The following is a 15,593-nucleotide window of genomic DNA, read 5'->3' as shown; positions in this document are numbered from 1 at the left end:
GATTATTATTTACAATTGTTTAATTTAAATAAAAAGATGACGCTTCTAAATCTGAAGTATTAGCCTTGTTAAGCTGTAACTCTTTTGGGTAAATATGTTTCACCATTCTGAAAAATATTGGTTGTCCATATTCATAATATCATCAAGATACATTGAGGTTCCATTAAAAGCTTCAATGATTTCAAATTGTGTTTCAGTGTTTAAACTAAGCACGAAATCCCGTTCATAACAGTATAAGAATAAATCAGCAAATGAGAGGGGCGCAGTTGGTTCTCATCGGGATACCAGTTACGTTTTCTCTTGCAGATGTTTTCTCAATTAAAGGTACTAGTTTGACTTTAATAAGATTATGAGGTAAATTAGTATAAAGAGTAGAAAAGTCGTAAGTACTTATATTCGAACAATTGAAGTGTTTGTTATTTAGCTTTTTGATAACATCTCCGGAGTTCTTGATGGACCAAAACAGATTTACCCCCGAGTACCTTGTGGCAATACTTCTGTACGTGGTCTTTTATTGTAGTAAGACAAGAAGTCAAAAGTAGAGAAATGCTTTTATGTAGTGCATAAGTTTGAATTTGCAATGAATCGAGCTTTATATGGAGTTTTGTGAAGTTTAGGGATCCAATAAAGTGTAGGGAGCTTCATCTGACTGTCATCAAGTGCGACATTAAAATTCATACACTGATTTAAATGACTTTTTGCAATAATTGTTTTTCATCTTGCTGTGATAACTGGTAAGTTTTTGTATGTTTCAGTTCGTTTTGTATTATTTCTGTGTAGTAAATGTGTCATATAATGATATTATTGGAAGATTTGTCTGCAGGAGTAAAAACAAAATTCATGTGTACCTTGGATAAAGCTTTCTTTAAACTCCGAAGTGTCATAAAATTCAACTAGAGTTTTAATGATTTTAAATATAATCTTTTCTATTAAGTGAGAGCGTTCTGATCTGCATTTTCTTTCCGACACCATTTTTAATACAGTCATCAATAGACTGAGTTATTTCAGAGAGACATTTTTCAAAATTAATAGACGAGGGAATTCTATATTTTGGACATTTGGAGAAAATATTTCTGTTTCTTTTATCATTAAAAATCTTAAAATTACCTGTTATGATACGACCGGCTGGTTGGTAACAGTATTTAGATTCTTTCCAGTTACAACTATCTGGAACATTAAGCTCTATGTCTAAATCCGAGACAAATCGATTGTCATTAAATGTAACGTTTATAACTAGTTTATTATGTTTGTAACAGATGATAGGTGTTTCTGTATTCTTGAAATATTTAGGAATAGAGTTAACTACAGACTGGTTTCTTAAAATACTAGGTAAATCAATAAACTCGATTCCTTTATTTATGAAAGATAATTTTAGAAAGTTTCGTTTATGATCCGATTCAGAATAAATATGAGGTCCAAGAAAATGCTGTGTATAATTTTGAATCAATGAAGCAGTGTCGTAAAATGGATGTGTACACATATAAATATTATCATCTTCTTGATCAATTTGCCTCAACGAAGAAACAGATAAAGAGGTTAAACATGATAACATAGCATGTCTACCAGAGAGTTTAAGTATCCTATGGCAATCAGCTACAGTCATTGTTATTCGAAGTTTACGTTTGATATTCCCATTTCGTCGAACACCATAAGAACGAGTTTTGCGTCTTCTTGGGGAATAAATAGAGAATATATCAATTCCAGAGTCTTTTGAAATATTTCCCCTTTGATAAATGTTATCATTTAAACCCAGTGGAAAGGGTGTTTGTAGAATTTTAATCCATTTAAGTTCAGAGAAATGTCTTAGTTTTGCTTTCAAGCCAGAAGTCATGTTTACCTCATACTATACTGTTAAATCATAAATATTCATGGGGGAAACTTGAACAGAAACATCTTTAACCGAATGTCCAGTTTTACGAAAATGATTGTATAAGAAGTTTTAAAATTTATTATTATTACGAATTTTGAAAATTAAACACATTAGAGGAATTTCAAGAAATGTCTGAATGAATATTTATACTGAAATTTCTGTTATTAGCAGTAGAACGTATTGTCGAGTTACAGTTCAGATGAGGTCAGCACATGCACCTATTAAAATGGCACTTAGAGAGTGAATGAAACCTAACGTGTTCAGTAGCATATGTTTTTATGTTGTTTTTTCTAAGAATAGGTGATTTAATTGGTGATATCAGTACTTTTAAATTATTGTTGTAACGTCGAGTGTTTATATGGTTCTCTTAGAATTATCTGAATGTAAAGGTAAATGACCACCGGTCGCCACATTACCGCTAGTAGATACGGAGAATAAGTATCTACTGGACACGTTAGATATCACAAAATAAGTATTTTTCTTTGTATTAGTATTTGTTTTAATAAAACTGCACATTTTGCTTGAAATGGAGGAGTCATTACATATCAAGCGAAATGGGAAATCAATGGGAATTAACCCTTTGTTAAAATCAAACAAGAATTCTGGTTGAAAACATTTCCTTGATGATAACATGAAAACAAAATGCCAAAATCGAGTAAAAGGGTAGAAGGACCATAATCAGATAAAAATTATACTTAAAAGGAGCTAAAAGATTTGAAGAATTTATTTACTGAAATATTGTTTATTTAAGTGTGTCTCCCTAATCAGTTATTGTTTGGTTGGTTACGGTCTACGCTTCAAAAAGATATCTTATACAATGTATACAATGCCATTTTATGCTCATTGTCTTTGGAAAGGATTCGGAATTATATGAAATGGTCCAATAACTAAATAAAATATAAATACAGCATAGAAAAGATCGATGCATTCAAGGATTTGTCAGTTATAGCATTTTTCTTTCATGGAAATGGGGGTCACATAATGACGGATGAAAATGTTTTGAAATGCTGAAGTACGATTATGAATCTTTTGTAAAAATAGCTTGTTAGGATGTGTCGTTGAAACTGGAAGTTTGGGTTTTATATATGCTCAAGTATTATTGCGTAAAGGTGTAGTACTTTTTTTTTAAATCTTCAAGAGTTTTTCTTTAGAGAAAAGAATCTATGGAAATAGAAACAAGACTTTGGGCTAAAATTAAACAATGAGGTCAGGGCTTTTTATAGAACATTGTTATTTGCATAAATCAAATTTCAGATAAATGTGTAGGGAATTCGAAGTTCAAAATAAAAAGACGCATATTAGGTCATAACAAAAGAACTCGCTCGGTAGAAATTTTATTCATAATTTCCTGAAATAAAGCTCGTCGAGAAGCTTTTTGCTCTTAGTTATTGTAAGGAACAATTGATTGCTCCTTAAGCAAATCAAATGTCACCTCAGTAGATCCCGCATTAAAAAGAAAACTGACTTATCTTCTCTCATATCTTCAGGCATGAAGTATCGAGAATGATTATTAAAAGCTATATTATTTCCTTATGCTCTTATAGTCAATACGCGTTTGTTTCCTGTTTATAGAATGAGAATGAAATCCGTGTAGCTGTAACTCTTGAAAGGCTTAATAAAGTTTTAGTTCTATTTTCTGATCAGCCGTTGCAGGAGTAATAACGGCAAACTGATTCAGTAATGAACTGATATTTAGTGCACTATACATTGATTATTGTTAAGTGGTTGCCATAATAAAATCTTTTTGAAGATCCTTATTAGCATAGAATCCGCTATATTATGTAGAATAAGTCAGTACTTCGATTTATTTTACATCTACAAAATTCAGTATACCAAACTTTGCAAATCAACAGTTCATCTTTTCAATGTCTGCTTTGATTTTAACTCTGCTTCGTTATCACCATAAATAGAAAGAAAATGAAATTAATTTATTGATTTCAAATTGAAATACTTTTTCCGCGGTAAATATGTAAACGTCAAATTAAATACATGTAATGAATTATCAAAACGAATTAATATGAAATTTTCTTAAAATATCGAATGCTCGACATCTTTGTACCACCATGTATCACCAAATAGTATTACAAAAAGGTTACCGATATCAAAAAATACGGAAGGCTTTCACTACATTTTACTACAGATCATCCGGCCTATTAAAGAAATATAATACTAACCTTAAAACACTATTAAAACTTGATCTTACTCATGGGGATATAGTTTATAACATTCGAAAAATTAAAAATAAATATTATTTTAAATTTAAAAAAAATAAATAAAAATCTTTAAAAAATTTAACAAAAGAGGATACAATGCTAAAATCGTTAAGCACAGTACATGTTTGGTGATTGGCCCAACTACAGTTAATCGCTAAGCTTTCCTACTTGATGGTTTGGTGATTAATAAAGTGTAAGACTCCTTGATGCTTTTCTCCTAAATCCTACAAAAAAAACCCCGGACGAACGGATAGGAATTTTGTCTTGCAGCTTGCTTAGCCGTGTCTTTAAATGTTAGGCTCTTGGTGCTCTGACTTCGTAAAGGTTGTTGAGTACATTGGTGCATTTATACCTTAGATTGACCCTTATGTTATATTTTACTTGTTATGATCTGGAACTTTTCTTTATTTACACTGTCTTGTCTAACTTGTTGAAAACAAGATACATGCGAGGTTTAACCCTGCCATCCTCCGGGTTTCTTAACTTGTTGAAAACAGGATACATGCGAGGTTTAACCCTGCCATCCTCCGAGTATCCTTTATTGGTAACTGACCATTCAAAGGCGGTGCACCTATTTTCAACTTGTTTTGTATCCGTCTACATTTTTTATGTGTTGCACAAGTTGTCTTGTTTGTTTTTCGCGTTTCTTTCCTTCTCTTTTAACTACCACCATCGACAACTCCCTATCCATTTACTATTTCTAACCACAATCTTGGACGCCGGCCGTCCTTGGGCGGTGCCTTAAAGTAGTTTTTTCCTGCTTGTATGCGTACATGCGTGCGTGCGTGCGTGCGTGCGTGCGTGCGTGTGTTTTAGGTGGTGTCTGTGTACGTTGAAGGGTTACTGCGTTTAAGGAACGTGGCTTTCCCTTTTGAATATTCGTCCTTGCTCAAATTTCTCCTAACACCCAATCCCACATTTTTTCGTTACAGCTTTTTTTTGTTATGGGCCTACTTTGCGATGCAAGGGTATTTGGCTATGTTTTGGAAATCTACCCTTACCTTTTATCTCTCATATCATGTTAATAACTGCATAATAACTAAATAAAGTGCATATAAATTTTGTATAAGTAAAGTATTAAATATTATTTGTCGACTTAATTACATGCTGTCTCTCTAACTGCTGCATAATTTGTGACAGAGAAATAAGAACTCCACAGAATTGCAGCCGACACGAGTTTTCTATAAAAGCGAACCTTTTTGTGGGTTGCTGGCGACTCCAAACCTAGAACTCCATCATCAAGAAGTTGAGGAAGGGTCTGCAAGTAAAACTGTTTCATGTTACCTTAGTATGGACATAAAACTAATATCATATTTGAATGAAGCTATCCAATTTAATTATATGTTGATTTAATATTTTATACATATGATTATATTATCACATAAAACTAGTGTTATACTACTACGAAGCGGAACGAAAACTGAATGTTTTAGCTGGGTACTATATGAGGGGCCGGAACCTTTTTATTATGAATATTACTACAATATTTCAGTTAACTTGATTTAACGGCCGTACTCTAAAAGCACAAAACAATGCTGCAACAACAGGTGTACAGAGCCTAATCTCTTAATATTCTGCATGTAGTGCTAAAGCTAGAAAGCGCTTTGTTTGCTCTATTTAAACTTTCGATTTGGAGTCGGGTTGCTATAGATATGGATTAAGCTCAGCTTGCCTGTTGTTTTCCGTATTTGAGTAATCCCCCAGTGCTGCTTCTGTTCATGATCTGTTTTGTTACAGACCTTGCATATTACATTTGTTTAAATCAATCCTGTTTCGGAGACGACCGAGAATAAATATGTTTTTATTTCACTGGTACTAGCAGATGATACTTTAAACTTGCATTTTTGTGTGCATTGTTAATACCTCAATGTCTTCTGATTTCACAGATATCATATATAATGTATAACATCTATGCTTTCATTTATGTGTTTTTAAAACTGACCTGAAGGGGCATTCCTGTACTATTATCTGCCATGTCCATATCATCAAGAACAACAACTGAGACAAATGTATCCAAGTCTTTATCCCTCTGCAACTGAGCACATTGACTGAATGCATTTTCTATACCACTCTTGGCAGTTATTGGACTGCACTGGAAGGTTACCATCTGAGCCTGTAATATTGGTATTATTTTATACCATCTTTATAATTCATGGTGATTAATATCTAAAATATTGTTGGCAGTTGGTGCAGATAACAGAATAAATAAAATCTTTTGATTACAATTCATACCCTGCATAACAGAAAACGATTTACCATTTGAAAATTGAAATGATTCTCCTTTTATTACGTTTGGACACGTTTTGCATTTGTTTCTGTTACACTTAGTTACAGTAGCGATATTTTCCGCCATATCAAATTTCGATAAGATTAGGATGCGTTTCAAGTTTTAAGACTGCCTTTAACTATTAATCATTCTCTCATCACTGCATGTGAACAATATACATGCATGAAGCTTATTCAATTCATGCAGAAATTCTAATGCGTTGATTTTCTTGTTCAGAATTAAGAAACAATAATCTAGAAATCGCTTCCAGTTAAAGCGAAAGTAACCGAAAAAATCAGAACTGTTACCATGTCTCCTTCTAAATGTCTTAGTACTAATGTTGCGTAAGTTGTAGCGACCTTGGTACTCACGTCAGAAAATCAAAAGTATAATGAAATAAAAATGCACCTTTTGTTACTTGACGAATCGCGTCAGACCTTTTCATCTTGTACGTTGAGAGTTATCCGACAAAATAAGATTTATCTCAACTTCGGCCTTAGTGTGCTATAAATGTATTTTCAAATAGTTAAAACTTCTACAAAAATGTTAGGTAGAGACATGAAATATGGAGGGCTTATTGGTGAACAATATCATATGAGCCAAACCGGAAACAAAAGTCCCTTCAATATCGTTCTATAAACTTACATCTTACCTGTTTTAGTTCTCTGTAAGGATACCGTCTTGAAGCATTACCTAGCATGGCATCAAACAGTATTGTTTTTGCAAGAGACTTTGAGCTCCCGGGTCGACCGACTAGGAAAAGCGGAATACGAAGTTCTATACATACAACCATAATGAATACGTTTTCCATAAGCGTCTTGTTAGTACGAGCAATGTCCCTCTCCAAGTGGCAGTTGTAGAAGAAAACCTCTTGACAACTGTCGAACATCAAAATGGAAATGTCTGTTTACATTCTAGACTATTTAATAGTATTTTCCTATTAAATTATTATCAAACATAGACAAATTACTTGAAATACACAGTTCTACACATTGTTGTAGAAATGGTTACTTATAGATTGTTACGTCTAATGGTTACAATTGCGTGTTACTTAAGATACAAAAGGTAACAGAATAACACACAAGCATATGTAACAATTTATGTACGTTGAAATTGTTCACTAGCATTAATGTCCGCCACAGAATAAAATTCTCTCTTTTAAACAATTTTAACCACAGTCTATCAAATGTTAATACCAATTCTCTGTAAGAACCAAAAAAAGTTGGAAACTCATAGTCACATATTTCCTTTAAACCCATTTTTTCTTGAAGAGGGTGCAAAATTAAGAAATCCTGTTTTTCATTTTTTCAATATATGTCCCGGTTACCATGGAAACGAGAATGCAAATCCCAAACTTGTTTATTTTTCAAGTAAGTAGGGGTGCATGCTTATTTTGTTATCTGGAAAGTACTAGAAAGTGTCCTTTATTTTCATACTTGCAAATTTTAAAGGCAAATGCACAAGGTTTCATACCAAACTAATATTTCCAAATATTTATTTGATTATTGTATGATCTACTGTTGACTTTTATCTGCAAGAAAAATATATTTATGGAGCAAAACATATGTTTATATTGTGCTCTACATCTTGAAAAGTGCACAGGTCTCAGCAGAAAAGTATATTTGCTTGTATAAAGGGAAGATGATATTTCAAAAAGAAATATAAATCGTAGTGGGTCATTCAGACACATTCTTGTAGATTTGGGCCAAAGCTTATGATTTGGGGCATTTTCCCTATTTTTATTACCTCCCCTTGATGCTCTTCATTTAAGAAATCACAAGAAGCGTCTCTAAGTTTACTTCCTGGATTATGCTGAATTCAGATTTCTACTCGGATTTTGCAAATTTTTAGATATGTACAATGACAGTCAGAGATTTTATGCTAAATAGGCATGTGATGCTTGGATGTGTCCCTTCAAACCAAGTCCACGTTTAAAATTTGCTGAACAGCGACATTGTTTGGGAAAAATACTCTGGCAGAAAAGATTCTAAACTGTGGATAGACATCCGAGTCTGTCATCTGTCTGTTTATCTCCATAAGTGAAGTTTGTATCAACTGACTGAAGGATCAGTGTTAAAGGATAACACTACAATGAAAACAGGTGTGTCTCATAATATTTTATGTTTTAATATGACATGTAAAATTTCAAGCTATGCAAGATATGTGCAGCTCACTTCCTTCAACAGATTCAAAGACCATACAGAGCTTATTTTTTTTAAATATTGGACAGACATTTCTTATAATTTTACCAAGATAAAACTTACAGGCATTTTCCCATCATTTTGGGAATACCATGCACCAACAGCAGTGGAATTGGGAAAATGCCCTCAGAAATTGTCTAATATGGAAATTTTCCAAATTACCAAAATCTATGTAAAGATTTTTTTTTTTTGTAAAATATTAATGGATTACATTTCAGTAATTGAGCAAAACTGTAAATGTTGTTGTAATAACCTAAATATAGATATATACAAATTTTCAAAACCATTTTAAAACATAAAACACTCATATAAGGTAACACATTTGGGAATTTCATATTCAGACTTGGGAAGAAACATACTGTTTTCTTTGGAATTACCTCCTTTTATTGGAGGCAGAAAGTATATAATGGAAAAAGCCCTGATTTTAGTTGTAAATGACCATTAACAAGCTTTTTATGTTAATTGTAAAAGCAGATAAGACATATTTTCATTTCAAAGTGTAGATGATCTATATATTTTTGTAAATTTATTTGTTTTGTTTTCAGCTATGAGTTGTTTCTTTTGAAAATGACTGCTTGATGATAAAGTTTCAAACAACTATGAAGTGAGTGGATGTTCTAGAGAGGTAATCATAATTTAGTCATTTGCAACAGTGTATGTGTTTGCCAAAGTACCTGAAGAAATATAGACTTACTGAAGTAAAGACTCACTGAATGCTGAAAAATAAACATTTAATTGCATCCATTGCTACACATAAGTCAGTCTGCACATGTCTGTTTTACTGTTTTACAAGTACATACTGAATGTAAATGGTTTGTGTCAAATTTAATATGTTTTTTTTTATATATATTTACACCTCAGAGGCCTACATGTATATTTACATGTATTTAAAGAAAGAATAAAGTCCCCCACATGCCCATATTCATACAAGTATGAAATCTTGACCTCTCAAACTATGATACAAGAATAGCTAGTAGGATTTCATATAACTTAAATTGACACAGATTTGTATTGTGACTATAAATATTGATAAGTTTCTGAAATTTTAAAATATACCCTTTTTTAGAAAAGGACCCTCTGCACATGTATGAGAAACAGATTTTACCTTTAAAGTGGTCCATATAATGTTGAAAAGGATGAAATCCTGTATCTGTCAAAATGTAACAACAGTAACAACCATTTTAGTTTGATTTGTGTTTATTCCAGACTGATTCTTCAAAGAATGAATGATCATCATCATCCTTATATTGGAATAAAAGGAAGGAAGGTATCTACATTTTATTTATTGTTTGTCTTAGTGTCTGATCAGGTCTGATTTCAGATCTTTATAAATGCTTGACTGAATGTTATCTTTTGACAGAATATTTATGAACTTTGTTTAGAATTTCATGTATCTTAAATTTAATCAAAGTATAGCAAAGTCAAAAGTATTTAATGTATTTCATACTATTGTTCCTTTTAAAATCATTTCAAGGGTGGGGAGATCTATGTGATAAATTATTTTCATTAAAAGAATAAAGGAAAGGTGTATATATTATACATTTACTTATACAAAATTTATTAAATGATTGAAATAGTGTATGTAAAGTTTATTCAGTTACAAATTTGTGAGAGGAAACCCTCCAGCTGGCTTATAGAAGATCAGTAATTCTTTCCAGTAACATGATGTCACAAATATTTTAACTTGGGAGCCCATCCCCATCCCACCACCACCCATAGTCAAATGAAAGACATTCAGATTGTTATTCTCTCACTTCTCTATTTTTCAGTGACAGCTACACTGAGTCATGGTAAAAGTAAATGCAGTCAGAAGACCTCTGATATCACCTGAAGAGCCAGCCTTCTCAAAATTTTGTATCAAATAAAAATAACAAGGACTGCTAAAAAGACTTTTTATAACTTGCAAATGTGCAGTATGTGACATAACTGTCTGATCTAGGTAGTTTAGTGTTGACAAGATGACACTTCATCTCTATAGTAGAGGGCACAAGTTTGAAATGCAGTATGTCATTGTGAAGGCAAAATGTTTATGAAAATAGTGTGTGTTTTCCAAATAGAGCGGCTGAAAGTGGGGAATCATCAATTAGTGTTTTTGGAATAAGTTATGAACATCTGAATAGTGAAGATCTGTCCCTTTTTTGGATTGCCACAGATAAAAATAATGATTGGTGCCTTTGACATAAATAGAAGAACTCACACTGGAGACCCTAAAGATGGAATTATGTTGTTTGAATTAATGTTTCTTTTTCAGATTTATGGAAAAAATATGAATGTCATTTCTTAAAAATGTTGATAGTTGTTTAACCAAAGGCCCTGTAAATGAAAAATATCTTTATTCTTGACTTTACATTAAAATTTAAAAAATCTGATATTGTTTGATTACTTTTGCATGTATAACATTAAATTTGTTATATTTAAATTTGATAAAATTTAATGTATTTTGAAAAAGATGCACTTGAACATATCTAAATGGAATAAACACATGACAGTATTTGAATATTTGTAAAAAGAAGCACATGTTTTGCAGTTCTCATCAGATTTGGATACTAATTTACAGCATAATTATACATGAAGGCTTATTACTCAAACATATGCAAATCTAATTGTATATTTTCTACCATAGATAATTTTATTTCATACAGATTTTTTAAATCTTTAAAAAATACTGAGAAAATATAGCAAAACAATGGTTGAATTAGTATACTTAATTTTGTGAGACTGTTGAAATATTACAATTCTTTTTCCCTCTTAGGCCTGTATCATAAAATCATATTTTCTGATGAAATTTATTTTTTAAGAATGTCTGCAATGCAGATTTTAATGAAAATTCATACATTTGTAAAGTTACCTATATTGTGTTAGATAATTACTTAAGCCCATATATACTAATTGGCCAATAATTAAAGAGAATATCTGAGTTTCTAGCTGACTTTTTGACTAATTTAAGACCTCATTCATAAATCAGAAATCCAGTAAAATTGTCATCTGTAAAACAAGTTTCATTCTAAGATATACAAGACATATATCATCCTATTTTACCAGCATGTATTTACTTTAATAAATAAAGTAGATTTAGTTGTGTATTTTGATATATTTTGGAAAAAGCATTAGGAGATATGTCTGCAACTGCAGTTTGTATTAACTGAGTATTTTCTGGCACTGGAATGTGTATGATCAGGGTTTTTCTGAATAAACTTAGTAAAGTCTTAAATCTACATTATCTATAGCTATCCGTAAAAAGTCTGGCCATTGTCTTGATAGTTTGAAAGAATTAAATACATTTGAGTCGCGCCATGAGAAAACCAACATAGAGGCTGTGCGACCAGCATAGATCCAGAGCAGCCCGCGCAGTCTGGTCAGGATCCATCCTGTTCGCTTTCAAAGCATATTACAATTAGAGAAACTGTTAGCGAACAGCATGGATCCTGACCAGACTGTGCTGATGCACAGGCTGGTATGGATCCATGCTGGTCGCAAACGCACTATGTTGGTTTTCTCATGGCGCGGCTCATTTAAAGTTGTATCTAGCAAAATATTGACTAAACTGTTCGGTAGATCATTTGATTTAATTTGATTGTTAAATAAAAAATGTGCATCATGATTGTTGTTACATGAACATACTGTATATTTTTAAATATCATGAAATTTTTCAGTCTTGGATATACACTGTTATTTGTTCATAATTTAAAATGTATATATTAAATCAAATGGCGAAGTAGACATGATTTTGCTTTTACTACTATTTGTTTCCATAGCAACAAAATGATTTCCAAAGGTGAAAGGACAGTGTCTTTACACAAACACATATAGATATTTTTGTTATTTTATCCTAAAATGTCATTTAATATTAATGGCTTTATAGTAACTGCAGCAAAAAAAATAACTATGATTTAAAGTTCTTTTTTAATGCAAAATGAATGTTGTAACCATGGGAACTTCAAAAAAAAAATTGGACAGTCATGATAAGTAACCATACAATACCTTAAAGGCCAGTATCAGTTGGTTATGAGTATTTCCGACTGCTTTGAAACTCAAAATCAGTTTACCCAAAAGAAAGAAAATAGCATACAAGGTTGTTGAGAACTGACCTTGTGACAATGCTTTAAGGATGTATGAGCGTTTTTTTTAGAATATCCGCCATTTTGAAAAATGTTTCTTCGAATATTGCTTTCTAACAAAAGTTTTGCAAAAAATTAACGTTAAATTATTAAAATATGGCTAATAATGTACCATTTAACAAAATAGATTCTACTTTTTGCAAAAAAAAATTTTTCACCCTTATTTTTGGCTGGCATTTGCCTAAATTTGACGTAAGATTTACAATGGGGTAGGGGTAGGTAATTTCAAATATCTATGAAAGTAGATCAGACTTGGTTTTGATATTTTCCAGAATGATACATATAATAATAAGCTATAACTGAAATAAAACTCTTCAAGATAGCTCTTTATTTTACCTAGAAAATATAGATTAAAACAAAAAGAACAAAAAATATCAAAATTCACCAGTTTTTAACAGTTTTTTTCTTAATAAATCTCTTAGATGCACGGTGACCCCAACATTTTTTCTGTCCATTTTGAAGCATTTTTGTATGTCATTAAAGCTGCAAAATATTTTGAAAATCTTACCGTCAGAATTTTTTTTGCAGATCTAAAACTTTTTTTTTATTGAAAATAAAGTGGGTGGGGTAATTATGTCATCATGTAAAAATGAGAGAGATTTGTTCGTGACATTTATGCTTATATAATACTGATATCACCTTGTATTCATATTAACCTGTAAGACATGAAATCCCTTTAACATTAAATGGGATATTATATGTTTTATAACATACCACCATTTTTACAGTTTTACAAAATTTCAGAAATGCTCAAACACCGGGTGAAGAAAATGCCCTATAAAAATAAAACGAGTTCGGTGACCTGTGTTTTTTCCTCTCTTGTTTGTCTTAGAAACTAATGTTCTTCAAGCTCACAGAGCATGAAAAAATTCTGACCGTTAGAAAAAATTCGCTCCTACATCCTTAAGGTATTAGGCCCATAATAGAGTATCTCCTTTTTGAAGAGTATTCAATTTCTACCATAAACTTACTTTGACTGCGATTTTCAGGGGTGCGTAGGTTCAAGCCCCACTGGGACCAAAATTTTTTTTCCTTATTTTTCTTTTTTTCTGGTAAGTTTTTACTTCTTTCAAGACTTGTTATTGATTTATTGTACAAAAATGGAAAATATTCATTTGATAAGCGATTTCTTGCTGTTCAAAGTGAATTTACCTTTGAAATAGAAGGGGTAGAGTTAGACATCTATAAAAATACTGAATTACGTGCGGTAAAAGTTCTCTATTTTGCCTTCATTCTTTAGATTACATACTGTGGAAGAAATTTAGGTAAGTTTTACTTCTGCCCCACAGTTATTTTTGAATGAAGTGAGCAAAAATCAAAACAGACCCGCAGGATTCGACCTTAATTTTTCAATGTTGGAGATAGAATTCTGTCTCATTAAATCCGTTTACTTGAGGGTGCTAGAAAAAAATGATACTGACACTTTTATTTTTTAGTTTTATAATTGTTTACCAATAGTTTGATGATTCTTTCATAAAAAATAATGGTATAATGAAATCTCTGCAAACATTTTGGATACAGGCCGCCACCTTGAAATATATCTCTACTTGAGCTTGAGGAAATACCACAAATTACACAAAATTTATAAAAAATGGCACGGTAAAAGTTTTTAAAAATTTGGAACAAAGTGCGAAGCACGGTCAACTGTAAGAATATGCCAAGCAAATGGCATTTTTTAAACATTACTATTAGGGGCCTAATACCTTAATTAAGTTTCAAAGATCATTATTATGGTTGTATCCTTCTTAATTCTGCCCAGAATGTGCTTCCGGTGCGTTAGATGCATTGACAGTTTGCAGATGTACTTTTCTTGTTCCATAGAATACAAAATTGATACAGAAAGTGCTTTAAAAAGGTCTGAATTATAATTTTCTTGTACGTTGCTATGGTAACGGAACATTCTCCATAATTTCTAGACAAAGTGTTGGACAGTATAACTTTGTAAAATGATTTTACATGAAATACTTATGTTTTGCTATAATTCTGTATCTGGCAATGTAATATTATTTCAGGTTATTCTGTAATTTAGGCATAAATGAGTTTGCTGAAAACTCATTTTTTGTCAATTTTCAAAATTCTGTAAAAAGCTCAAATATGAATGACCCCCTAAAATTCCTCCTAAAATTGAAATGGGTATCATAGCTCTGCTGAATCTATACAAGTATTATATTCAGATGCGTGCACTTTTTTTCTATTAGAAGTTGAAAAATATACATGCAGACCAATTTTTAAAGATAATGTAAAATCTTAAAAGGGGGTATTTATAAAATTGTTGCTTCTAAAACTGTGAAAATGTTGAAAGGCAATATTTGCTTTAAATAATTACTTCAGGTATGTATTTCAGGCAAATATGAAAATTAGTGCTTTATTTCAGACATAGAGACCACTATGTGTGAAGAAAATTGTAACATTTTAGTAAAATTTGACTCTAAGAAATTGCCATTTTTTGCCATTTTTTGCAAAAAGTATAATGTTCCCGTTACCATGATAACCAGAGCTGATTCATATCTTTTCGCCCTTAATTCTTCATATATGGCTTGAATACTAAAAAGGGTGCAAATATGAAGTAATTCTGAGACTATGAGTTTCGGACCCCTTCTTTAATTTTTTGGTTCTTACAGAGAATTGGTCTTAAAGCATTATGATATACATACACTATAACATATACTACCATTTTATTTCATTCATGATCTGCTTCTCTCCATCATGCACGTGACAAGGTGCACGGAAATAGTGTGCAATGTATGTACGATAATGTTCTCGTTCTTTCAAGCAGGCATGGTAACAAACACCCAATGCAAGTATCAACGAACGGGTTACATAAATTTATCAAGGAACAATTGAAATGCAAAACATTTTTTATTTTTTCACTGACAAAACATCATGTTGTCTTATATTTTCCATTACTAATATCTATTATCAGTT

At 31.6% G+C, this 15,593-nt stretch overlaps 1 protein-coding gene across 1 annotated transcript in view; it reads right to left on the bottom strand.

Moving 5' to 3' along the window:
- LOC128556192 (E3 ubiquitin-protein ligase rnf213-alpha-like) overlaps positions 1-15,474 on the bottom strand; it is a 28,594-nt gene extending 13,120 nt beyond the window's left edge. Inside the window, exons 1-4 of the mRNA XM_053540347.1 lie at positions 15,340-15,474; positions 7,002-7,227; positions 6,026-6,196; positions 5,279-5,341 (exon numbers count right to left, since the gene is read on the bottom strand). Coding sequence (XP_053396322.1) covers positions 5,279-5,341; positions 6,026-6,196; positions 7,002-7,227; positions 15,340-15,356 — 477 coding nt within the window. The 5' untranslated portion in view covers positions 15,357-15,474. The remainder of the gene's footprint in view (positions 1-5,278; positions 5,342-6,025; positions 6,197-7,001; positions 7,228-15,339) is intronic.
- Between the last annotated feature and the right edge of the window lie 119 nt (positions 15,475-15,593).

Source organism: Mercenaria mercenaria, chromosome 4 (genome assembly GCF_021730395.1).
Source record: "Mercenaria mercenaria strain notata chromosome 4, MADL_Memer_1, whole genome shotgun sequence".
NCBI lineage: Eukaryota > Metazoa > Mollusca > Bivalvia > Venerida > Veneridae > Mercenaria > Mercenaria mercenaria.
The sequence above is the reverse complement of the archived record's forward strand: the minus strand, read 5'-3'. Positions and strand labels throughout refer to the sequence as shown.